Consider the following 27,485-nt stretch of genomic DNA (forward strand, 5'->3'; position numbering starts at 1 on the left):
CTAAAACATGGTGCCGGTGCAAAAACAATAAAATTGTGATTTGTTGATCAATCAGCACATATAACTCTCGCCAGTGAGAAACTTTAATAGTGCATCAACGAAATACAGAGTGAGTCCTAAATCTTATCCTTTTTCCAGTCCCAAACATCTAAATTCAAAACAATTGTTTATACAAAACTAATCCAATGGCGACTCAAAAGCAAATAATGTAGTACTAAATTCATACACGTACATATGTACAACGAAACATCAATGAGTACATGCACTCACACACACAACTATGTTATTTCTTCAGAGAACTACACGATACCGTCCGACAGTAACTGTGTGTTGGGTATTTATGGTCTGAACCGTCACCCAGTGTGGGGCCCTGACGCGCACACGTTCCGACCAGAGCGCTGGTTGGAGCTCGGAGGTGTGCCCGACGACCCTAATGCATTCGCAGGATTCAGCGTCGGGAAACGGAATTGTATCGGTAAATACAATAGAAATAGTTCTATTCAACGCTCAGGTATACCACAAGAACAAAATTAATAGGTAAATCTATAAACAGGTAAGTATCCTGCCTATTTTTGACGCGATACAGTCGGTCGATCGATGTTTTTATTCTTTCATCCTTAAAGTATTGGTTAAGTATTGATGGGTGCATCTCTGGCTAGTGCACTGCTTTTAGTACCATAAATAAAATATATTGCACTCGGGCAGAATTTCTTCTCTTTCAGTGGTTTCAGTACCAAAACCACAGGTCCATTTTTTTGTTTTTGTAACAAACACAGAACATCCTACAATATCGATAAACTTTTATCAAACAGATTGAACGATCCAAAAATTGTATTTGACTGTGGATTAAGCGCCCGGCTCATGCATTATGTCTAGTGATGCGACTATGCCGATGTTCGAATCGCAGGCAGATACCATTTTTTCTGATGAAATGTGTACTAATCAAATATGCACGACTGACTTCCACGGCTAAGGAATAACAGGAATAATAATAATATGATAATAAAAAAAACCAAAGATGTGGTGTCGTGGGACACCAGGTAGGAACGAAGTTCCTTCGGCTAATGTAGAATCGACACAATTTGCAAAAAAAGGAATGGTGCTCAATTTTATGTAGGTTTTCTTGGTTTTTCTTTTAAATTTTGCTGATTAGTTTTTATTTAAGTACGGGAAAGTATTTAGGAAATTCAGTATTTTAGGAAATAATAAATTACGTAAAATAAAAAAATAGTAATTCAAATTATCAATTAAAATAACAAAATATATCTCTTTATTTTTGGTTGACAACATAAAATTACATAGAAATAGAAATAATTACTAAATAGAGAGAGAAGGGATTAGAGAACGAAAAGAAAGAAGGAGAAAGAGAAAGGTATTATACACTACTCGCTTGTGTATGCGAATGTCGCGCCTGCGCACGTCTCATTTAACGGTTTTATTCCACGCACTTTTTTCCACGGATTTTTTCTTACGGTTTTACTATCACATTTTTTTCAGTTCGGTCGCGCAGCAAAATCCCTATCCCCTCCAAGCCTGCCGTAAGGAACTTCGTTCCAAAAATCAAACCCGCAAAAATTTGAATATGCGTAATTACTGGTGGTAGGGCGTCTCATGAATCACACGGGAAACTAAGCACAAGGTGGTGACCTTCCCTATTTCTTCCGTCAAGTGGTAATACACTTTTGTTTGGTTGGGACTACCGTTGCTCTGAAAAACTGAGACTTAGAACTCCTGTCTTAAGGTATCAAGTTTCTTTTACTATTTACTTAGTGTCATGTTAATGTATATTACAAGTAGTAGTTGGCTGTACAGAACAACGCGATACGTTCCTTCTACCTCTGGTTCGGAACTGCCTAATACTAGTTACTTACATTTTACTCAATTTAGAAGAGTATCGTTCGGATTGTCGATAATCCCATCGGATGGGTTGGAGCCTCTGGGTCTACAGAGGGACTTCGGTTGTCTCTGTTTTTTGTACCGTATGTTCCATGGGGTGTGCTGATGTCCATGAGCGCCGATAACCACACACCATTAGGGCATTAGGATGGCCGTATTCTCGTCTGCCAACAGGAGCAGTAAAGCATAACATTAGATAAGCCGTGTAAGTCGCACACATGTTTCTATCTCATTTTTAAGACACCACAAAACACAAGAAATAGGTTATAAGTTCCAACCGTATGTTTTTACATTTAATATTCATTTAAGTAAGATTTTATGTCTAGTGAATATTTTTTTTCTTTTTTTGTATCAGTTATGTGCAGGATTCTGTAACTACAATACATATAGAAGAGGGTCGTCTGGATTATCCGTAATTCCGTTCCCACGGCTCGCTTAGAACCTCTCTGAGAGCCTCAGTTCTATGGGAAACACTCTAAAAAAGCTTAATATCCCATTATCTCTATTTTATTATTGCACCAGCTGTCATCGAAGCCGAGTTCGTATTACTCCATAATTACCACTCCAGCTTAAATGAACTATTCATTACTGTATTTTCTGACGGTTTATTCAACAAGCTCTTATGATTTTTTTTACGTTTAATGAGTTTCCGATAATTCACCGTTGCTTGACTATCTTCTAAGGCAATAAAAATATTATCTAAAATGTTCAGGGCACAAACATTGTTTAATTTAAATCCTCCGAATTGCAAGTGGTATGTGGCTTTAACCAAGGATACTTAAAATTAAATGATTTGGGAAATTAAAAACAAAATTTGGCTTTATATCAAAAATATAAGATGGAAATCTTATCTTAATGAATAAAAATTTCATTTAATCGTTGTTATTGTTCAGTTTAATGGCTCGTTAAAATTTATTATGCATAGTTACAATTTGGAAGAGACTTTATTTGAGCCGGAAATACCATTTTCTGTGAATAGTCGCGATTATTTCTAGTACGAAGCGGTATGTGAATCAATATGAATTGTCGGACAACCGTTTTAAAATATTGTTGAAATTTCGACCTACCTCGAGATGTCGCCGGGTAGGGTGACATCTTCTGTCGCCGACACCGACTTAACAAGACGTGAATGAAGCAATGCTTGGCCTTCTTAGATTATTTGTAATAGCAGATCAATAAGTCACAAGTCCACCTAATAATAGGCGGCTTCTAGGGTTTTGGCTAAATGCTCCTTACTGCTTAAGAATCTAAAACCTTGTTCTAAGAAGGGGCCATTGCGTATAGAAAAGTTAAGGGAGGGGAGTTCTTACGTTAAAAGGCAAAGGACAAAGCGACGTGCCACAATAATTGTTGGAAACGCACTGAGGATGAGCGCAGTGGTTCCTGGAAGCAGCAATAAACCCTGGTCCAGTGACAATTGATATTATGCTAAATAAGTTTCAGAACACGCCCCATGGAACGTACGCTACAAATACAGTAGGAATCAAAATCAAACTCGTGTCTCTAAGTCGCAGATCTAAGCAGCTTTCTGCCACTAAGACTACATTGACCCAGGATTCTAGCTCACTCTATCATGTGGTACAGCAGGCTTTCGACCAGGACTGGCACTGGCTTTTTTTTAGGATAAAGGGTGTACTGGTAGCTTATCATCAGAACTGGTGTGCGAATTCATGGATTTATTTCTTGTAATTGCTAATATGTGTGGATGAGCTTAAATTTTTATAGACCTGAACAACGTAAAAGCTCTTGCCCATCTTGAGACATTGAGTTCTAAGTTTCCGTTTTCTGTACAATGGCTGTCCCACCCTTCAAACTGAAATGCATTACTGCTTCACGGCAAAAATAGACAGGATAGTGGTACTTGTTCTACGGAACTTCTACACGATGTTATTCCTTCATCCTGGAAGTCATTTGTGAAACACGTATTTCATCAGAAAATTTGGTACCTGCTCGCGGGATTCGAATACCGGCACAGTCGCATCGCTAGATACGAATGCACCGGGACGTCTTATTCCGCAGGCCACGACGACTTCTAAATTTAGTCAAGCGGGGAGTTTCTAGCAACTATCCGAGTGCTTCTGAGTGAGGCTTAACAGCTCAAGGACGCAATCGCAACCTACTGAGAAACGAGAAAGTCAACGGGCTGGTGGTATAGGCTAAACGGACCCCTATAGGCTCATAGATACTATTTACTTGCACGACCTTCGGTATCAGGCGAGGAAAAGACAATAAACACTTCAATTGTATTGTCAATTATTTCAAGTAATAAATACAGCATAAATAATAATAAAATTATATAACAATAATAAAATTTCCGACTGTCGACTTACAGAGTTAAGGCACCACGAGCTCGGCGTTATCTTCACTTCACAACTAAATTTCCTATAACAGAGACAAGTATTGAATAAAACAAAACACTATTAATTTTTATTTTGCGTCCGTTTTAATTGTTCTTTTATTTCTTCCAAAATCTAGATATAATATTTTTTGTCTTCGTTTGTAATTGTTGTTTTGTTGGAGAAAAATAATGGCAGAATGCGCAAAATATTCATGATACAAAACGTTTACGATAATATTTTTTGGTCAGAAAAACCTTAAGTCACAAATGAAAAATAAATAGGTATAATCATTTTTGGGTTCGGTGGACTGCTTATTATTGAAGACAATTTATTTTAAATTTTATTTATTAACAGTTGTAGCTTAAGTCTTATTGAACACATAACGTTCAGATTCTGTAGTCAGAAAGGCCAGTTCGTGTATATAGGCATAAACCAGGTTTGAGATTCTGAGGAATTACTTGAGATGACACCATCGTGTCGTTTTTAGCATCGTACTGCCCGCCACCGGAGTAGAGTTCATCCATACTACCTAGAACCACTGCGTTCATCCACAGTGCGTTTTTTTGCCACCTACCATATGGCTTTGGAAGCTCCGCTCCACGGTGTTTCCTGCGCGTTATTACATGCCCTTCTTCAAATGAGGCTTGTGGAGAGTATTAAACGGTAGGCAGCGGCCTGGCTCTGTCCTGTCATTGCTGACGTCCATGACCACTCACCATCAAGTGAGCCGTATGCTCGTCTGCCTACGGACTACGGCAATAAAAAAAAGTTTCCTTTTTTCCTGGAAGGTAAATCACCACCGCATATGCTGGAGTTGTGAGTTGATAAGTGGAAGAACACAGTAACCACTTACCTGGCCAGCACAAAAAACTGTAAAAAGTTTCAATTTATTTGAGAAAATTTGGTGGTAGGACCGCTTGTGAGTCCGCGCGGGTAGGTACCACCGCCCTGCCTATTGCTGCCGTGAAACAGTAATGCGCTTCGGTTTGAAGGGTGGGGCAGCCGTTGTAACTGTACTGAGATCTCAGAACTTATATCTCAAGGTGGGTGGCGCATTTACATTGTAGATGTCCATGGGCTCCAGTAACCACTTAACATCAGGTGGGCTGTGAGCTCGTCCACCAATCTAAGCAATAAAAAAATAAAAAAAAAGCCTACGGAACCTTCACTGTCCTCCCGCCCTCGCTAAATTGAATTGACGTAAAACAATAAACAGCCCCTGTATAAATATAAATACAATCATTTCAACTCTTCATTCCAGTTCATTTAGAGTCAAAAGCAACCACTGTCATTTAAATTTTCAATTTTCTAGCAAATATGTTATTTTCGTTATTTTTTTTCATTTTCATATTAAGTTTGGCTGTGTTATACTCTGCGCTAGTCAAAAAAGGTCGGAGCGATGATCCTCCTCTGTTGGTCAACTATCGTCCTGTGGTTGGCCATCTATTTTATCTCTTTTGCAGTACTGCCCGTGAGTATTACTTTAATCGTCTTTATTTAAATAGGTATAAACAAAACAGTCGAGAACTTATTTATCCTGTCTCTCAATGGTTTTGCTGTTCTTTTTTTAGTAGCTATTAAAAACTTTAATATTTTCAATAAAAATAAATCGAAACCGGTATTTTTCGCATCTTTACAGGAAAACGTTGTCGATATCAAAATAGAAAAGAAAATATATTACTTAAAGCATTTTGTAATTCAGTACCAATCACTATGCCTAAGTGCCTTTCAGAGCTTACTTTTGTTTTTGAATATACTCTATATTAAATCTCTCAATAGTAGGTTAATTATATGTGTGATCGGCATTGGTTAAGCTATCTATTTATAACACTGAAAAAATTAAGAACATAATATATTTATAACTGAATTTATATATTTATAGCTTTTGAGCGATGCATGGGTGTTCGGATCCCAGGCGGGTACCAATTTTTCTAATGAAATACGTACTTAACAAATGTTCACGATTGACTTCCACGGTGAAGGGATAGCATCGTGTAATAAAAATGAAACCCATAAAATTATAATTTGCGTAATTATTGGTGGTAGGACCTTTTGTGAGTCCGCACCAGAAAGTACCGCCACTATTTCTGCCGTGAAACAGTTACGCGTTTCGATTTGAAGGTGGGGTAGCCGCTGTAACTATACTGAGACCTTAGAATATATCTCAAGGTGGGTGGCGCATTTACGTTGTAGATGTCTATGGGCTCCGGTAACCACTTAACACCAGGTGGGCCGTGAGCTCGTCTATCCATCGAAAAACTCAGAAATCTAGGGATGTAAAATAGCACGGATAACTAATATTGATAATTTTATTCAAATATTATATCTAGGTACCTCAAATTACATCGTGCAGGCGATTCTCAGTTTAAGGTTAAGCTTTGTTTTTATTTTTTTAATACCCATTGTTAGCGACCCTGTCTCAGTGTCAGATTTCATCATTGACAACATACACTGTTCGTCTTGAGACACTGCGGCATTTGGCCTTTTCAGAGGGCTCAAAGAGCTATGGAACGGTTTATGTTTGAGTCTCCCCGTCGAGATCCAATCTGGAATGAGGATATTTGTACGAGAACCAAAACAATCGACATAACCCAAAGGAGTGCCGAGGTTGAAGTGGGAGTGGGCAGGGTACAAGGAACAGATAGATGGCCACTGGAGCCAATAAGTTCTCGAGTGGCGACTGCGTACCGAAAAACGCAACCTGGGTAGATCTCTCATCTGGTAGAATAACAAGCGTAGGATGTGAGTTGCATAGGACCGGTCATTATTAATTTTTTATTTTTTTCCTACCTTTTCTAGTAACCTTGAGGGGTTATTCTAGATTCATCGAGCTAGTAGGTGAGCTCGCTCGCTCGCGTCGGGGCTCAAACCTGACGTTGTTGCTAACACGAACCCTAGCTTCGCAGAATGTATCGCCGGATCGGAAAAGCGACCCACTGAGAAGATCCGGCGGGAAACTCAGTGGGCTGTGTTCTGTGGGTTCCTGTCATTGTAGCGAACCTTTGGGAAGTACTAGGTTCAGACGTGGACGTCTAACTGCTGATGATGATGATGATGGTCTTTTTCATTGTCCATAGACATCTACAACGTAATTGTCGCCACCCATCATCACACGTGAGTTCTAAGGTCTCAGTTCTAGGCAGCGGCTTGGCTCTGCCCCTGGCATTGCTGAAGTCCATGGGCGACGGTAACCACTCACCATCAGGTGGGCCGTATGCTCGTCTGCCTACAAGGGCAATAAAAAAAAGTTTTGACATATATTTTATAGCGATAATTATATTACAACGAAGGTAGTCTGTTTCAGGTTTGTCGGGCTGTCGATAGCACTTTGCATTTTAATTTTAATTATTATAAGAGGAAGTGTGAAAGTAGCCCCGGTAATCAACAAATTAAAGAGCGGACGGTTTGCGTGGTATGGACATGGGTTGCGTAGAGAGAAGATGCATGTGACTAGGAGATGTATGGAAATGCTAGTGCAAGGTAGAGGGGGAAGAGATCGACCGAAGAAGACATGGATGGAGTGTGTGAATGACGATATGAGAGAGAGAGGAGTAAGTGTTGAGATGACGGCTGATAGAAGAGAATGGAAGAGAAAAATTAGCTGTGCCGACCCCACCTAGTGGGATAAGATGGAGAAAAAGAAGAAGATAATCTGAATATATTTTAGTCACTTAACCGAACACCGTTTCTCATCAACTTTACCCGACTAGGAAGCTTAACATATATAATAATTTAATTTTCAGAAATCTGGAACAACATAGTGACGCTATCAAAAAAAGGAGAGAAGCAAGGGCCAGTCGTGCGCTTTGTAATATTGACAGCAACTACCTACAGTAAGTCAAACTGAGACATATTATAAATAAATAAAATTATAAAAATAATTACACATAGCAGAAGTTACTTAGGCTTTGACAAGTTGCAGACAAAGAATTTAAAAGTATTGCGCAGATAATTTCTTTCATATTAATTTTATTGCCTTTTTGGATACTATAGTTTTTCCGATTTAATTGAACACACATATGTATGTCGAAGATTTCTATAGGTTAATGGAAATGTAACCATGATAATTAGCACTGGCGATGGTTCATTAATATATTGAATGTATCAGTAATTATATCGGTGTTGATAGGTTTTCAAATATTAGTTTTTATCTCTCAAAGAGTTTGGAGCCAAATCAACAAACTCTAAAACTAACAAATAGTCCCCAACAAATATATGGGGCTTTTAAAGCTATCAAAATGTGAATGCGTTAATGTCAGTACAGTGGTGGGTACATTTTCTATATAATGTCAGATCCAAACAGAATTAAAATAGATAAAACACTGTAAATTAAGTATGGTTTTATTTTTTCAGCCATTATGTTCCCCTTTCAAAATTATTTTGATTTGTGTGGTCACAAATGATTAAATGATTCTGTTTTTTTTTACAATTTAGTAATAACGCATCCAGAAACTGCAGTCACAGTGGCGGATAGCACGACATCGAAACATTACATCTATTCGTTCTTTAGGAGATGGTTACGAGAAGGTCTTCTAACTTCATCAGGTAAATATGTCGCTCAAACTTGCTCAATGTTGTAGAATAGCCACCAAAATTTTCATTTGATAGTCACCAATCGTCCTGAGGTATGAGATCAATTGGCTATAATAACAGTTTTCAGCTTTCCAGTAACATGCCACTTTTTTTTTGATTAAAATAAAGGACAAGATAAAGTGCCTATATAAATTACCATGTTTCAGAATGATCAAATATTAAGTGGAAGAATTACAGTTCTCTAGGTTCATCTAATCATTGACTGATCAAGGCAGTTAAAAAACCGAACATAGTTTTGGTGAAATCGTGAGGAGGTAACGAAATATATGAGGTTTTTTTATATATTTAAAGGTGGAGTGTGGAAACGTCATCGCAAGCTTGTGAGCCCGTCGTTCAATCTACGTGTCCTTTACAGCTTTATGGGTGTCTTCAACAGTGGTTCCAAAAAACTGATTAATCATTTCAGAGATGAAATGAATAAAGGACCCTTGAACGTTTTACCTTTAATCAAAGTGGTATCTTTGGAATCTATATGCCGTAAGTACTTGCGTTAAATACGAATGAACCAATTTATTTAATTTGTGTTAGCTTCTCCGCACTGATTGGATTTCCTTGGGTTTTCAGGAATTCCGTGTTCTCTTTCAGATATCACAGAATTTCAGATCAAGTTTTCAAATGTAGTAAAATGAAATTGCGAAAAATTAAATGATTCGGAATTCCTGATCAGGAAACCTGTAGTGCAAATTTCTTCTATGTCCTGATTTTCACCGCTTATGGTCATTCATTTCTAGTAATAGTAGTAAACTTTCCTTGATAAAATCTTGCAGTTAGGCTTCTTCATCTCTTTTCCTCTCTTCTCACTCTATTTCTACATCCTCAGTCTTTTTTATGGCCTTATGTATTCACCCACATTCTTAAAGTGCATTATGCATAATAATTGTTCAGGAACAAAAAACTTCGTCCAATAGTGAAAAAATCGTAGAATCCCTCTTGTTTTGATCTGTCAGTTTTCATTATTATATATACCATTTTGTCTGAATATTTATCAGCACCTCTTCAATGTCTATTTGGACATTTTTGAGATATTTTTCACCTCATAGCACAGTACTTATACAGCCTAACAGAGTTTCACTAACAGTCATTGGAACTTGTTTTCATTAGGCTCTACTCATAACGCTACGCTAAAAAACTAGTGGCAGCAAGTGATTTTTACCCGACCACTAAATTCATAACAAGAGTATGCTGCTCCATGCTTATTCAACACTCAGCTAATTTGATTTTTTTTAAGTCAAATTAAACAGTGCGAATTTCAAAGTAAATGCATGTTACAAACATATTTTGGGCGACTTATGCCTAAAACATAATATAATATGCCATATTTATTTTAAACTAGCGGACCCGGAGAACTTTGTTCCGCCACACGGTTTGTTTCAAACACATCAACCAATCAACTTCAAAATTCTACTATAATTAACACAATTAACCATAGAATATATTACGTTTAGTTGTCAGTTGCGTTTTGTTATAGTTACCACGTTTTATGTCAAGTCCCACGGGAATGTGATAAAAAGTATAGTAAGTCATATGTCCTTCTCCTGGTTCTAAACTACCTCCTCACCAATTTTCAGCCAAATCAGTTCAGTCGTTCTTGAGTTATAAATAGTGTAACTAACACAACTTTCTTTTATATATATAGATTGTATCCCTTGGTAATAGATCTTGATGTAAATTGTGATTATTTCAGAAAATACATTTGGAATTGAAGAAAGCAGTGATCTAGAATTCAAAAAGAAGTTTATGATAGCTGTCGATAAAATGCTGTTTATTGTAATAGAGCGAATCCGTAAAATATGGTTGCATAACGATTTTCTTTATAACTATTGTACTTCCTTAAAAAAAGAGGAGGATAATGTCGTCAAAGTCTTGACTGATATGACGAATAAAGTAAGTTTTCATTTGTTGCTTTAGCTGACCTAGTGAGTTCACGGTCTGGTGTTAATTGCATTTACCGCAAACATTATACATAAATTGCGATTACTTTCAAATCGATACATAGATCTTAAGTCTGAAGGTGAATTGTGGTATTCCCGTTGTGATGCTTACGAGGTCCAGTAACCATTTCACAACCGGTTACACGTCATTACGGATCCTCCTGATCCATCAAGGGTGCTTTTAGGTACCTCAAGCCCCGGTCATCGTCCTCGTCGAACCAGTCGTTTGCGACGAAGGGCTGGACAAGTAAATTAACTCACAGTCACAGACCACTAAGTTTCTCGCCGGATCTTCTCAGTGGGTTGCGTTTCCGATCCGGTGGTAGATTCTGGGAAGCACTGCTCTTGCTAGGGCCAGTGTTAGCAACACTCCCGGCTTGAGCCCCATGATCTCACCAAATAGTTCGGTAAATCTAGAATAACCCCTCGAGGTTACTAGAAAAGGATATGAAAAAAAAGCAACCGGTAGACCGTTTACTCCTCTGTGAAAGAAAAAAGTAAAAGTTTGGCTTGAAAACCATTACTCCAACAGACAAGATGGCAAGATAGGCAATCTTATAAGTAGAAGGCGATCAGACTCTGAAAGATCAGATCATTTTTATTTCGAACTATACCTATATAATCAAGTAATTCATTACAAACTGTTATGTTTTTGTTTTTTTTTCGTAGGTACTCCATAAGAAACAAGCGTTGCTGAAAATGAAGTCCCCTACAGAACAACCGGAACAATCGAAAAAATCTGGTAATTTCATAATACAATTTGTCTAATAAGTCTTGACATTGTAAGATCTAGGTCTGATCTATTTTATTATAAAATTAATCTTGCCTTTTTCTTGAGATCTCGCTGACAATTATTGCATAATACCGGCCTATGTTACCGATGCTTAGGGGTTGTGAGCTGGCACCGGTAGATCCCCCCACTTAGCCTACTTCTGCGGCCAGGCAGTATACAATTCGATCTGAAGGATAGGACAGCCATTCTACTATACAAATTGAGTCTCAAACCTTAGGTGGATGGCGGCAGTAACCACTCAATACCGGGAGAGACGTAAGCTCATTAACCTATCTAAGCAAAAAAACTCTAAACACTTTTGTATGTCTATCTAATACCTATGTTAACAAAATTGTAATTGAAATAGAGATATAAGTCCGACTATTTTATAACGCTTTTATTAGCTTCAGACGTATGTATGTTAGTATGTAACGGAATCTTTGAACATGATTTTGATCCCCTTCAAAACGTCTGATTAACTCGAAATTTGGTATACTTATTAAGGACCGATGACAATTCAATATTTAAAAAAAATTGAAAATTGGACTATAAATTGAAAAATAAATAATAGTTTAAAAAAACTAACAAAATACGGTTTTATAGAAAATCCAACTTTTTTTTTTTATTGCTTAGATAGGTAGACGAGCTCATAGCCCACCTGGTGTTAAGTGGTTACTGGAGCCCATAGACATCTACAACGTAAATGCGCCACTCACCTTGAGATATCAGTTCTAAGGTCTCAGTACAGTTACAACGGCTGCCCCACCCTTCAAACCAAAACGCATTACTGCTTCACGGCAGAAATAGACAGGATGGTGGTACCTACCCATGCGGACTCACAAGAGGTCCTACCACCAGTAATTACGCAAATTATAATTTTGCGGGTTTGATTTTTATTACACGAACATCGTTCCTTCACCGTGGAAGTCAATCCTGAACATTTGTCGAGTACGTATTTCATTAGAAAAATTGGTATCCGCCTGCGGGATTCGAACACCAGTGCATCGCTCAACACGAATGCGCCGGACGTCTAATCCTCTAGGCCACGACGACTTCAATAAAGAATAGAAAATAAATTTTAATAAATTTGAATTAAAAATAGTGTAAGAAAAAATGATTTTATTGTAAAAAAGTGTGGGGTGCATGGTCATCAGTACTTATAAATATTTTATGAACACATATAAGTAGAAGGGTTATTTTGATAATATCCTGAAAAGCGCCCCACGCTTTTTTACAATAAAATTATTTTTTCCTTATATTAAGATTACATATATATTAAGATTAATACAATATTATATTATTACAAGTATATTACAACTATTTTGGGGTTCATAGTACATTAGCAACGTTTCGACTCTAGGTCTCGCAACAGATTATAATTATTCGATTATTGTGAAATTTAAACATGTAAATGCCGTTAAGTGTTCCCATGAAGTCTTTAGTAGACATTCAGAAGTTACGCACATAACTTTTGTGTATGTTGTTAATGACAGTTCTTGATTGATAATAATCTATATATTAATACGTGAAGCAAAAACTTTGTATCCCTTTTTAAGAAAATTGCGCGGACTGAAGAGTATGAAATTTTCCACACTTATAGAGAATATAGAGAAGAAGTGCACAATACTAATATTTATTAATAAAAATAATGCATAAAAAATACATTAAATCAATAAAGAAAACATTACACACACTACATACCATGTATTTGACGCACACACGCATGCATACTATTTATTGTCAAACTTTTGTTCTTGACGTCTGTGGTCAAATTGAGAATAGATTAAATATTTTTTGTCTTTATTAATAATTTTTTTTAGTGTAGCCTTGGCGAAATTTGTGATTATAGAATTATAAAATACAATCATAATAGTGTACAAACTTACAATTCCAATTATAGTCGAATTTCGACTACTGCGGGACCTCTAGTAACAGTAAATGTGAAAAATGACTGTTAATTGCAGAGAAAAAATTCAAGGCACTGCTAGATCTACTCTTAGATTTATCAGCAGAAGATTCTCTGACTGGACCAGAGATATTAGAAGAGCTGAATACAGCCGTGTTCGGAGGATACGACACTACATCCTGTACTTTAACTTACGTCCTGATGAACTTGGGAACGTATCAAGACGTCCAACAGAAAATGTACGAAGAGTAAGTTTATTTATTTTTATTTATATCTTTCCGTATTTAGATATTTTCAAAACCGAAACAGAAGAAATGATTTATTTTGTAATTTTTTGATGAATTTCATTTTGCTAAGTCTTCATCAATCTTTTTTACAGAATAAAAAATGTATTCGGCGATTCCGAGCGGGATGTCGAAAGCGATGACCTTAGTAAACTAGTTTATACAGAAGCAGTAATTAAAGAATCCCTGAGACTGTATCCTATCGCTCCTATCATATTTAGGGAATTAGACCAAGATGTTAAGATAAGTAAGCGGATTATGTTTTTTTTTTTTTCAATACAATAATTGCTAAGTTTTTTTTATGTTTGAGTAGTTACTGGTGGCCCGGAGGCCTTTCCAGTATTATCAGAGCAGGTGGACGAGTAAAGGCTCAGCCAAGAGGGGTAGGATTTGCCAACAGCTACCCGAGCGCCTCGAAAGGAGACCTAACGGCTCAAGAGAAGCTATTTCGCGAATTAATCTACTAACGGATCTGATCACTTTGCTAAGTGCGTTTTGATGTTTCATTTACGAATGTCTTAATAGAAAGCTTTGTCTATCATCAAATATCTTTTCTCCGTTACACCACAAATATATATTTTTTGGCATCTATTTTTTTCCTACCTTAGCTGATGGTCTAGAGAGACCATGTCAGCGTCACCGGGCTAGTAGGTGAGCTCACGGGGCTTAAACCTGACGATGTTGCTAACACGAACCCTAGCAAGAGCCGTGCTTCGCAAAATCGACCACCGGATCGGAAACGCGACCCACTAAGAAGATCCGGCGAGAAACTCAGTGGGCATTAGGGGGCAGAGTCAAGTCGCTGCCTACCAAAATATATATATTAGATATTAAAGGTTTTGAGTTCGGCTGTAAACCACGGTCCTGCCTAATTTAGCGCGAACCAATCATTTGTTCCGTTTATAGGACAGCCGTTATATAATAAAGTTATGACTTCATCCTCGTCTCCTCGGAACTGGGAAATAAAGAAATGGTACGGCAGGAGATTCAAACCAGGTACCGTTTACTATGGTATATGGAAAGGCGTGACTGCTTCGCGACAGAAATTGGTAGGATGGTGGGACTCGTGCGTGTAAGTGTATTGCACGGTTCAACATTAACCACCAAAAACCAGTAACCATTTTCTTTGACCATACAGATAATTATACGCTGAAGGCTGGTCGTGGCTGCGCAATTAACGTTTACGGCATAAACCGGCACGCAATGTGGGGTGATGACGCGGACAAATTCAGACCGGAGCGTTGGTTGGAGCCGGACGGAGTGCCAAGCGTGTACTACGCGTTTGCTACATTCGGCGTAGGAAAGCGAGCGTGTATCGGTAAGTCTTTGTTATAGATTCGTATTCACGAACGACTTCCAGGAATACTATTAACTACCTACTACGAAGGAATACTACTACTACTACTACTATTTTTCTTATCGCCCTTATCCGAATTTTTTTTATTGCTTGGGTGAGTGGACGAGCTCACAGCCCACCTGGTGTTAAGTGGTTACTGGAGCCCATAGACATTTACAACCTAAATGCGCCACCCACCTTGAGATGTAAGTTCTAAAGGTCTCAGTATAGTCACAACGACTGCCCCATCCTTCAAACCGAAACGCATTACTGCTTCACAGCAGAAATAGTCAGGGTGGTGGTACCTACTCGTGCGGACTCACATGAGGTTTTACCACCAGCAAAATTAAGTGGGGTCGGCGCAGCTAGTTCCCTTATTAAGCCGCATAGGAATTTAGCATGAGTTTTATGACCAGCCGTCAGCTTAACGTCAACCCTGGATTATATCTCCAGTAATATATATCGATTGTAACGTGCGATAGGAAAGGACTTTTCTCTTTCTTCTTCTAGTGTTTCTTCTACTTCAACCGTTTATGGTTCTATGATTTGCATTTTATTAAAATTTACACTAAAATTTAGACTCTCAAACACCGAAATATAAAAATATCATATTTTATTGGTGTTTCTGGATTTTCATGATAACGCCAAAGTGACCTTGTTAGGAAAATACTGAAGGATGAATAAATATCGCGTATCGCAATGCTATGAATCATTCCAGTTTGAAGGATAGAACAGTCGTTATAGATAATAATTCCTCTGCATGGTTTTCTTTTTCTTCTTTAATTGCTTAGATGGGTGGACGAGCTCACAGCCTACCTGATGTTAAGTGGTTACCGGAGCCCATAGACATCTACATCGTAGATGCCGCCACCCACTTAGAAACATGAGTTGTAAGGTTTCACTTTTTTGTAACAGTTTAATGGTGATGGTGGTTGGGTGGTGGCAACCACGTCTATGGGCTTCGATAACCAATTAATACGACAATGGAATGTGAGCTCGTGTAAAGTTTTCTTATATCAAAAGTTTCCAGAGCGTCCAAATCAACTAATTCTTAAATGCATTTTATTTCTATCTTATTATCAGGTAGGACATATGCAATGATGAGCATGAAGACAACCTTAGTACACATCTTGCGCCAGTTTCGAATTGCTGCTGACATCACCAAGATTGAATTCAAGATTGAAATCATTTTGGTTCCACAGACACCCTGCTACTTAACTTTAGAAAGGAGATCTTGAATCAGTTCAAAAAATTCAAAATGTCATATATATTTTTTGTTATTAAAATAAATTATATGATTTAAGATGCTATCAGAAGTACCTATTTGTGATGTACTTACATTAAATTGTTAACATTAAAAGTTTTTAATAATAAATCCTTCAAGTAAGTAATGTAATAGTATTTTCGATAAACTCACGAACCGACACCAAAGGTTAGAAGCACATTACAGTCAGCGCTGGTCCCTTTGAAACTTGAGGTCTAAAGGTAAGTGATTTTCTAACTGAAACTCTTAACTGCGTATCAGAATTACGAAAAAATTCATCTTGACAGATAAGATAGCCGCCCGAATAATCGTCCCGATTTTCTTTTATCGAGTGATGCGCCTTCAGGATTTGAACCAGTATTCAAATCCCAAACGTAATCTTTTTTTTTATGATTGATGGATTACTGGTGGCCCGTAGACCTTTTCCAGTTTCACCAGGACAGGTCGGCGAGCAAAGGCTCAGCCAGAAGGGGTGGGATTTGCTAACAGCTACTCGAGCGCCTCCGAAGGAGACCTAACAGCTCAAGAGCAGCTGCTTCGCGAATGAATCTACTACCGGATCGGAATCGCGACCCGCTGAGAAGATCCGGCGAGAAACTCAGCGAGCTGATTCATGGGTTAGGTTGCACGGCGAACTCTTTGTCGAGTTCGACGAGTACGGTTACCGGGGTTCCTAGGCCTGCTCCTAGTGTTAGAGCTGAAGGCGTCTAATGCAAAGGTTATTGGATCTGATGGATCCGTAAGGACGTGTCTGGGGCGTCGACGGTGACTGGCTCCTGCGTGATCAGGATTCGGGGAGTAGTCAACGGCGGCTACGATAAGGCGATTATCATGACGCATAGCCTTATCGAAGTACCGTTCCGACGCTGACTTCATGTATTTCTGGATAGATTCGAGGCCTAAGTCGTCGTGTAGGTCAACGTTCCTCACGAACCACGGAGCTCCGACGGCTAACCTGCAAAAGCGGGATTGTAGAGATTGGAGGGTGTCTATGTGTGTGCGGGCCGCGTGAGCGAACACCACACTCGCGTAAGTCATGACGGGCCTTATGCAAGTTTTGTAAAGTGTCACCTTGTTCAGAAGGGACATTTTACTCCGCTTACAAATCATGGGGTAGAGTCTACCGAGAATAAACGCAGCACGGTCACGGACTGATTTTATATGCGGGCGGAATGTCATCGATGCATCCAGGGTAACGCCCAGGTACTTGACCTTTCTGTATACCAGGGTATACTGTAACCAGGATATGGGTTGTCTAAAGAGAGTAATCGGGGGTGTACGTAATCTATATCATCGAATATATATAGTATTAATACGTGAAGCAAAAACGTAGACCCACTTTTTACGAAAATTGCGCAGACGGAGGAGTATGAAATTTTCCCACAATTATAGAGATTATAGCGAAGGAGTGCAGCACGTTAATTTTTTTAATTAAGCATAATAAATACATTAAATCAATAAAAAAAACATTAGAAACACTACCATTTAATTGACACACACAGACGTTTAGTCTTTTGTTTATTGTAAAACTTTTCTTATTGTTTAAAGTCTGTGGTCGAATTGAGAATAGTTTAAATATTGTTTTTCTTTATTAATATTTGTCAAAACTGTAGTCTTGGCGAAATCTGTCATTATAGAAGTATGATAGTCTTTGATGGTAGAACCATAATATTGTTCAAACTTATAACTTCAATTAATTATTGTCAAATTTAGACTATTGGGCGACCACTCGTATGTACTTAACACCTGCTCAAGAACTACTTCCACGAAGAAGGAAGAAAATAATGTAATAAAAATTAAACCCGAATTTTTTTTCGTAATTTCTGGTGGTTGGCCGTATTGTACGCCCGCAAGGTTTAGTAAGTACCAACATCCTACTTATCTAAGTCGCGAAGCAGCCATGAGTATGATTTGAAGGATTGGGACAGCCGCTATACTCTACAACTTAGGCCTCGAATCTAGAGTGGGATGTTACTACCCACTCGTTATTGCGACGTCTATGGTTTCAGGTAACCCCTTAAAATCACTGGGTAGCGAGTTCAGTCACTCATTTATGCCAAAAAAGTATCGTTAAACCATATCAAAGCTCACTTAACAGATTCTTCCCTTCTTCTTTTTCTCCACCTTATCCCATGAGGTGGGGTCGGCACAGCTAATTTTCCTCTTCCATTCTCTTCTATCAGCCGTCATCTCAACACTCACTCCTCTCTCTCTCATATCGTCATTCACACACTCCATCCACGTCTTCTTCGGTCGACCTCTTCCCCATCTAACTTCCACTACCATTTCCATACATCTCCTAGTCACATGTATCTTCTCTCTACGCATCACATGTCCATACCACGCTGACCGTCCGCTCTTTAATTACAGCTTAACAGTTTCTTCTCTTTTAAATTTTAAGTCGAACTTAGCGAACTCGTAGCTCTTTCCAGCACAAAAACTGGTTATGTCTCTCCATCCATTATGTCTCTCCATTCACATTGTAAATAAATCTATAAAAGACAACAAATTAACAATGGCTGCTTGAAAATAACTTTTTTATAAAAACGAACAAATGCACTTTTTATTTATTCATGGAATAATATGAATTATAAAATATTAAAAATTTGATATTCATCAAATTTTATTCATGAAATATACATATTTAATTTTATTTACGAACATAATACAATATACTCGTCTATTAAGAAAAATACAAAGTAAATGAAAACGACTTTTATTCTACTATAGGCTACGAATAAATATTTATTCGTAGACTATAGGTAACTAAAATAGACAGTAAATTAATTTAATTATATTATTATGATGTTAGAAATTTTTACGTCATAATAATCTGTCTGGCTATGCAGAAGTTATGATTACATTTTTCGTTTTCATTATTATTAATAGTTGTTTGTGTGCTAAGAAGGCTAATAACTAGCTAATACTGTAGTAGTGTCGTCATAGAATATAGGAATTTCCTTTTTTTTCGTCTCCGCAGGAACGAAACCTTTAACCTTGGTATGGCGTATTGTTGCCATTTACTTACGGACTAGTTCTCACAACCGTCTGTCCTACAATCTATTACTGATCTACTGATAAGATCAGAAATATTCAACATTCAATTAACAAGTGCTGTTAAGGACGGGCGTGACTTTAATTTTTATTAATTACATTTATTACTTAAATTTTACAACTTTTTCAAGTACCTATAAAATGATTATTTTAACTGTGTCTCTGGTGATTATTATTGCTGTTCTGGGGTCTTGGATGCTTTTTTATCGGCATTATAAAGATTCACCACCTTTCCACAAAGGTCTGCTACCAATTATAGGACACTCATACCTATTTATGGGTGATACAACTTGTAAGTTTTTTTATTGAATTCTGAATCTGTACATTGGTTTTCAATTTTATTTTTATCTTGTTCTGAGAGTTTATAGCTCTTCATATCGTTGCGTATAAGATTTTTTTTAGTTTCCTGTAGCGGTGCTAGTAGGATACGCAACTTATTGATGATTTGTTTTATTTATTTTAAAAAATGTACGTAATGTTTAGGAGTTATCTTGAAGTCTCCAAGCTAATTACGCTTTGAATGTTTTGCTTTCATTTTAATATATATCTAACAGCTTTATACTGCGTTTCAAATTAAACGAATATTTGCTCATTGACGCTCATGGACAACACCAATGTTGGAGCTCTCCTGAACCACTATCCATCGGCTTGATACGAATAGAAATACAAAGTAGTTGAGTGAGACCACTTGTGTGAACTGCTTTCACACGTTCAGTGTATTTCAGGTAAGTTATAAGTCGATTACCAACTATCAGAGCCCGTCGCATTGATACTGTACGTTATGGAGAAAGGTGGGCTTTATGCTTGTTTTACCTTCTCAAACAATAAAATACCATACAGGTATCCGATCCTGATCCTCTCAAACTTTGTTACCACTGTTTCCATAAATAATCTTTTTTTGACCATCCGGCATTAGAATGAGCTTAAATTCTTCCTTCTTCAAACGAGGCTTGTGGAGAGTACTTAACGGCAGGTAGCGGCTTGGCTCTGGCTCTGGCATTGGTGAAGTCCAGGGGTGACGGTAACCCCTCACCAACACGTAGGCCGTATGCTCGCCTGCCTGGGCAAGGGCAATAAAAAAACTGTCCACCATATGGGTATGCTCGTTTATTTTATATATTAGCTACAGTAAAGCCCTGGTATGCATATTTTAGTCTTCATGGGCTGAAGAAGCGATTATGAGCAGGTTGGGCGATAACACGTTGGCAAAAGTAATTAAAAACAAATAATTAAAATTTCAGCCATATGGCGTAATTTGAAGAATTTGGCTCAGGACTGCACCGACAAGGGAGGCGTATTGCAAATTATCATGGGTTTCAAAAGACATTACAGTAAGTATTTCTATTAAGTTAATCCTATGCCTACATTTATTGCGAAACAGTCTTGTGTGTCAATAGGAAACTTTATTTACAGTGAAAGACAAATATTAGACATTTAAATAATGATAAACTCAATAATGAATAATTTAATTCAAAAGTATACACGTTCTTCAATGTATCTTTTTTTTATTGCTCTTGTAGGCAGACAAGCCTACGGCCCACCTGATGGTGAGTGGTTACCGTCGCCCATGGACTTCAGCAATGCCAGGGGCAGAGCCAAGTCGCTGCCTACTGTTAAATATCTCGACTTATTATATCACGCCGTGAGGGACTCACCCCTGGGAGGGTGCCGACAGCAATCATCATTTATCATTAACAGCCTATTTTAGTTATTTAGTCCACTGTTGGACAACAGTCTCTCCCAAGGTACGCCATGCGACCACCCGCTACGCGACACGTCAAGACAGACGTGTCAACGGTACGTTCTCTGGTAACCACTTAAACCAGATAGACTGTAAGCTCATCGGGACATTTTGGCGATTTAAATAAAAGATACATTCATTCAATTTCGAACCAGGCAATGTCTCATGTCAGACGAATATTCCAAACGGCTGCCTTATGTGTTAGAAAAACCGATTTTCTAACTGCCTTTCCCGCGTTTCTTTTGCTAGCTACATAGAAATTAATAGGTAACACAACAATTATTGAAAACACCCGGGTGTCTTTCTAAGGCCTAGGCCGCACTACGGTTTTTTCCCGTGAGCCGTTAACCGCTATAACTGCGAAACCGCTTCAGACGCACACACTACAATTATTAACCGCGCATTCGCCCGCTATTTTCACAGTTTGAAGATGGATAAATTTCAAAAGAGCCAGTATGTAGTGTTGCTCTAGTACTAAGAAATAGAAAAAACGACAACGAAAATTTCACAAATGATGGGTCCATCCACTTACTAGCCGTAGATTTGAGAAAGGTTTCTTTCATAAGAAATATCAAAATTTAAGAAAACACTTTTTTTTTTTTTTTCAATTACTATCGGATGTCATTTGATGGAAACAAAATTTCGCAAATGTATTTGACATTTCAAAAAACCACTCGCGGTTAACGCACGGATACCTAGTTCTATGGATTATAAATTTTGTTGCGGTTTTTTTCCGCGACAATTTTGTAACATTTCGCGATTTTAAAATCAGTCGCGGGAAAGAACCGCAAGTGCGGCCGCTTATATTCGTTTTCGTGTTTCGTAAACTCACACGATTATTAGCCGCTGCGGTTTCACCGTAGTGCGGCCTAGGCCTAAAGCGTCTAATTTTTTAAAGTATGATTTAAGAAGATTGTATTTTTAATAATTCTAATATGTATGTATGTATAATGTTTTGCGAAGAACAAAAACATAGGTTGGGAACAGCGTAATCCTTAATTCTCTTATGTACGATTGGTAAGAATGGAATGTATGAAAAGAGTGTGAAACGGAACGTTAAGATGTGAATGAGAGAAAACAGGAGGGAAAAGAGAATGACAGACAGAATGACACATAAATAGGAAGATGGCGAAGACGGTTAAAAAATGAGCAAGGCGTAATAATAGTGTTTATTAATCTATCTTCTATCTATATATAATATATAAAAATGGATTGCTGTCCGTTAGTCTCGCTAAAACTCGAGAACAGCTGGACCGATTTGGCTAATTTTGGTCTTGAATTATTTGTGGAAGTCCAGAGAAGGTTCAAAAGGTAGATAAACATGAAAATGTTCGGAATTAAATAAAAATAACAATTTTGTTTTTCCTTAAATGTGTCCCCCAAAAGTTTAGGTCTTTTATTTATCGATTGAGGCACTACGAAGTCTGCCGGGTCAGCTAGTTTTTAAATATTATTAGAACAGAAGATTTTGGATCAGTGGAAGTTATATTTTATGCGCTGCGATCCCCATTCTACATCTATTACATCGAACAACTTTGTTTACATATTTTTATTTTTTTAAATGAAAAACATGTTCACTGATTTCACACACGATAACATTAATTAATATGCACGGTCGTATTTCAACTTAATACGTTTATTATTAGACTAAAAACAAAACCGTAATAGTTTATTTATTTTTATTATAATACAATACGTATACTATTTTTTTAAATATTTATTTGAAACAAATAATCTTTTAACTAGAACCACGTTAATGTCATTAGTTCTGCTGATTGGATTAGGTGGTCGCAGTGGACCGTGGTAACCCTAATAAATGTTCACGATTGACTTCCACGGTGAAGGAATAGCATTATTATATAATTGCGTAATTACTGATGGTAGGACCTCTTGTGATTCCGCACGGGTAGGTACCACCGCCCTGCCTATTTCTGCCGTGAAGCAGTAATGCGTTTCGGTTTGAAGGGTGGGGCAGCCATTGTAACTATACTGAGTTCTTAGAACTCCTATCTCCAGGTGGATGGCGGCATTTACGTTGTAGATGTCTATGGGCTCCGGTGACCACTTAACACCTGATGGGTCGTGAGCTCGTCCACCCGTTTAAGCACTAATTAATCAAAACAAAAAACCTTCATACGTTTCTTGATTTCTATTCCAGAAAGAGATCAGGCGTTCTGCCAAGAGTACAGAGTAGTCGTTTTGTAGACATCATTTAACATCTTGGCATCTCTAAATATTGGTTGTTGCACGTGAACTTTTGAAATTTTTATTTCGGAACTAGCTGACCCGGCAAACTTCGTAGTGCCTCAATCGATAAATAAAAGACCTAAGCTTTTGTATAAAAAAAAACTTAAAACAAACAAAAGGAATCTGTCCGACGGGGCACAAATCAAAGGAAAAACAAAATTGTTATTTTTATTTAATTCCGAGAATGTTCATATTTATGTACCTTTTAAACCTTCTCTGGACTTCCACAAATAATTCAAGACCAAAATTAGCCAAATCGGTCCAGCCGTTCTCGAGTGTTAGCGATACTAACGAACAGCAATTCATTTATATATATATAGATTTTATTATATTTTTTTCTGTTTCAGTTATAACAGACCCTAAAGATGCACTTACTGTCGCTAATGCCTGTTTGCAGAAACACTTTGTTTACAGTTTCGGTTCGCGTTGGCTCGGAAACGGTCTTATAACTGGGTCAGGTATATAATTTTCAATATCTCCGTGCCTGATAATGATAACGCAGCATCAAATCTTTAGCAGTCTGGTAAACGTGCTACATTCTTTTCTACACAATGAGACCAGCAGACTAATAATAACCAGATACAGTTTAAAAATGGAAATAAAACCATTGTTCTTAATAGTTCTTATTGTGTTCACATTCAGTTGACATATCTAATGAATTTATTGATAGCTGAGCCACCCCTTTTGCCTTTTTCTCTTTTTTTTTGCTTTTCTTGTTTTTTGTATTTCATTTTATGATGTGAAAGGCAATAAATGATCTTTATTATTATTATTATTATTATTGTTTTAGGGGAAATTTGGAAACGTCACCGGAAACTTCTTAGTCCGTCCAATTCCCCCCAAATATTGAACACCTACCTTGGTATATTCAACGAAAACTCCAGACAGCTCGTCACCGATTTAGCTCCTATGGTGGGTGAAGGATTAAAGGATTTATCGTTTCATATCAGAAAAATGGCCATGAATACAATTTTCAGTAAGTTTTTGTTGCTTATAATTATTTGGATTACATTAATAAAAACCAATCACATTAGCAAATTTCGCTAGGAGAAGAACACAATTTTGGACCTTAAAACGTTATTCAAAACATCTCATTGGATTTTTTTTTAAAAACGTGCCTGATGCAAAAATCGAAGATTGACACATACGTCATTTTTGCACTTATAAAAGGTCTACCTTATGCAAATAGAAAGCTTTATCATATATTTTCATTAAGTCAGGAGCTTACTGGCTACCTAGTACATAGACTTCATAACTTAACTATCGCCAGGCATCTTCGAGACTGGATGGCTACGCTTACGTGAGGTCAAAAACTTAATACAATAGTATACTTGAGATCTTAGAACTGATACCTCAAGGTGGGTGGCGCATTTCCGTCGTAGATGTCTATGGGGTCCAGTAACCACTTAACACCAGGGCTGTGAGCTCGCCCACCCATCTAAGCAATAAAAAAAAAAGTAGTACATACATCAACAAATGGACATATTTCATGATTGTGTTAACAATAGCGGTGCTCCTGCTATGCTTTAGCTAACCTTTTGCCACCTAGCCCTCAGTGGCTTCGGTACTCACATAAAACTAGGTGGGTCGTGAGCTCGTCCACTAATCTAAGCAATAAATGAAAACCGATAATTTTAGGAACTGCATTCGGTGTCTATACCAATGAAGACGAAAACTTCACCAAAGCGTACATGTCAGCTGTAGACGAGATATTAACGATCATCACAAAACGCTTCACTCGAGTTTGGCTACAGATTGATTTTATATATAATTTGACGAGCATCAAAAAAAGGGAAGACGAACTGATTCGAATTGTCAATGAAATGTCGAATAAAGTGAGTCATTTACATTTTTCATAAGATTTAATTTAGAATCGCACCACAGCGAAGTACAGTTCATCCTTTCCATCTAGAACCACAGAGCTTTTTTGCGTCATACGATATTGGAAAAGAGCTCTTTATTAGGCAGTGGCTTGGTTGTGTCCCTGATATTACCAATGTTCACGAGTGACCCCGACACTAACAATAATAGGTGCTTTTAATTACCATAAGAATACATTATTAACAGGCCTTGTCAGTCGTAAAGCAGTCGCCCGTATTATTTTGAAGGTTTGCAAAAAGTGTTTACTGTGGAATGTGTAGTTACATAATTTGTTTATAATTTTTTGTGTATATTTTAATATTTTATTACTGTTATTTTTTATTTTTGACAGATTATTGCAAGAAAACGATCTGAGCTGGCATCAGGCGTAGCAGCGGCAAACGAAACAGGTCAAGAAATAATATCATCATCATCAGTATCCTATTTTTTATTTGTGTTAGTTTTTTTAGTTTGCGATTGACTTGTAACTGTTCTATATGTAACTTTATTAGTACTACTGCCGCTGTGGTTCACACTTCAGAGACATGGAACCTGTTTTTGTTATAGAGCATTCTACATCTGACGTAGTCCTAGTTAAAAAAAAACGGTCTTTTTCACACAATTAGCGTCACAGCGGCCGGTTTCCGCTGGTTTGATTTAATGTGTTTATTTTTATTGGTCATTAGAGCTCACCGTTCACATGGTATTAAATGGTTTTTCTACAATTAAACATTAGAAAAACTGTATTGGAATAACAGCTATCCATTCTATCACAGTGGAATTTCAGACTATGCACGATGGAGGCATGTAGGATCAATGCTAAAGTTGGGATACATATTCAATCAACCTGTTATTAACTGATCACCAGGATTATAAGTACCATCATGGAAATCTTCTACCATCTTGAATGGTGGGGTCGAAATCAAATATATTGACATGACACCTACGAACCAGGATGGATGATGCTTTGCGTCAAAAGTAGGCAGGATGATACTACCCGCATATGCGTGCTCAAAATATTCTCTACCACCAGTAAACGTTCGTTGGCGAGACGGGTAAATTACTCAGAGAACGCTGTCAATAACTATTACAATTCTCCGGTCCCTTAGTCGTTTGTCACCATGTCTCTATGTAAAAAGGTGGATCCATTCTAAGTCAGCATAGTTTAAGTTCGCCGACTACATCATAACGAAGTAATTTTACACAAAACCATTTGTTTCATGTTTTTTTTTAATCGATTGCAGATAATAAATATCAAGGTCTGTTGGATCTTATGTTGAAATTAGCTAAAGAAGACGCTCTAACAGACCAGGAAATCAGAGAGGAAGTTGACACAGCAATTATGGCTGGTTTCGACACTTCCTCGTGGATCCTGGTTTATGTACTTGTAAATTTGGGATCGTTTCCAGAAGTTCAAGACAGGGCTTACAACGAGTGAGTAACTAGTAACTAGTAACTAACTAAGAGATGATAAAACCATTTTTTTCGACATTTTTGTATCACATCACCTAAGTTTTTTTTTTTTATAGCTTAAATGAGTGGACGAGCTCACGGCCTACCTGGTGTTAAGTGGTGACCGGAGCCCATAGACATCTACAACGTAAATGCCGCCACCTACCTTGAGATATGAGTTCTAAGGTCTCAATTTTAACAGTACAACGGCTCCCCCGCCCTTCAAACCGAAACACATTACTGGTTCAAGGCAGAAATAGACAGGGTGGTGGTACCTACCCGTACGGACTCACAAGACTTCCTACCAACAGTAAAGAATTAAATCTATTAATGAATTAAATACACACCATATGAGAATTAGAGTTGAAGCGAAATTAAATTAAACACTAACGTTGCAGCATTCAAGCGTAGTAAGTAAAATTAAAACAAATTTAAAAAATACACAAAGACATTCCAATAATTTTTTTAATATTGTGCGACAAAATTATTATTGCTTTTTTATAGTCGTGGCAGAGGATTAAGATTAGTCACTAGACGTTTATTAAGTATATGCCGGTACTAATTTCCACGGTGGCGACTCTAATAATCATATCTAAGCCGGAGAAGACTTCAATAATTATGCAATAATACACAACATTAAATTTTCATAATTTGTGATAAATTATAAATGTTTAACCGTTTTAATGCGGCAAAAGATGAACTAAATCTCTTATTGTATTGAGACTTTTGGCTTTGTCGGACAATTTTTAATATAAAATCTTGTTAATGAAATCCAAAGGTACTAACTTATAACAAAATACATAGTAAGAT

The 27,485-nt window shown here is 37.4% G+C and overlaps 1 protein-coding gene across 1 annotated transcript; it reads left to right on the forward strand.

Moving 5' to 3' along the window:
- Nucleotides 1-234: 234 nt before the first annotated feature.
- LOC145276192 (cytochrome P450 4C1-like) lies at nt 235-26,657 on the forward strand (the record flags this gene model as incomplete). Its single annotated transcript, XM_080127672.1, has 10 exons — nt 235-475; nt 8,670-8,780; nt 9,120-9,305; nt 10,513-10,712; nt 11,429-11,501; nt 13,496-13,685; nt 13,817-13,968; nt 14,860-15,039; nt 20,896-20,922; nt 26,468-26,657. Coding segments are annotated over exons 1-10 (1,550 nt in total), but the record flags the coding sequence as incomplete, so codon positions are not given.
- Nucleotides 26,658-27,485: the final 828 nt, after the last annotated feature.

This window comes from Euprymna scolopes, unplaced genomic scaffold (assembly GCF_053919585.1).
Source record: "Euprymna scolopes isolate OS-2025 unplaced genomic scaffold, ASM5391958v1 sca747, whole genome shotgun sequence".
Taxonomy (NCBI): Eukaryota; Metazoa; Mollusca; class Cephalopoda; order Sepiida; family Sepiolidae; genus Euprymna; species Euprymna scolopes.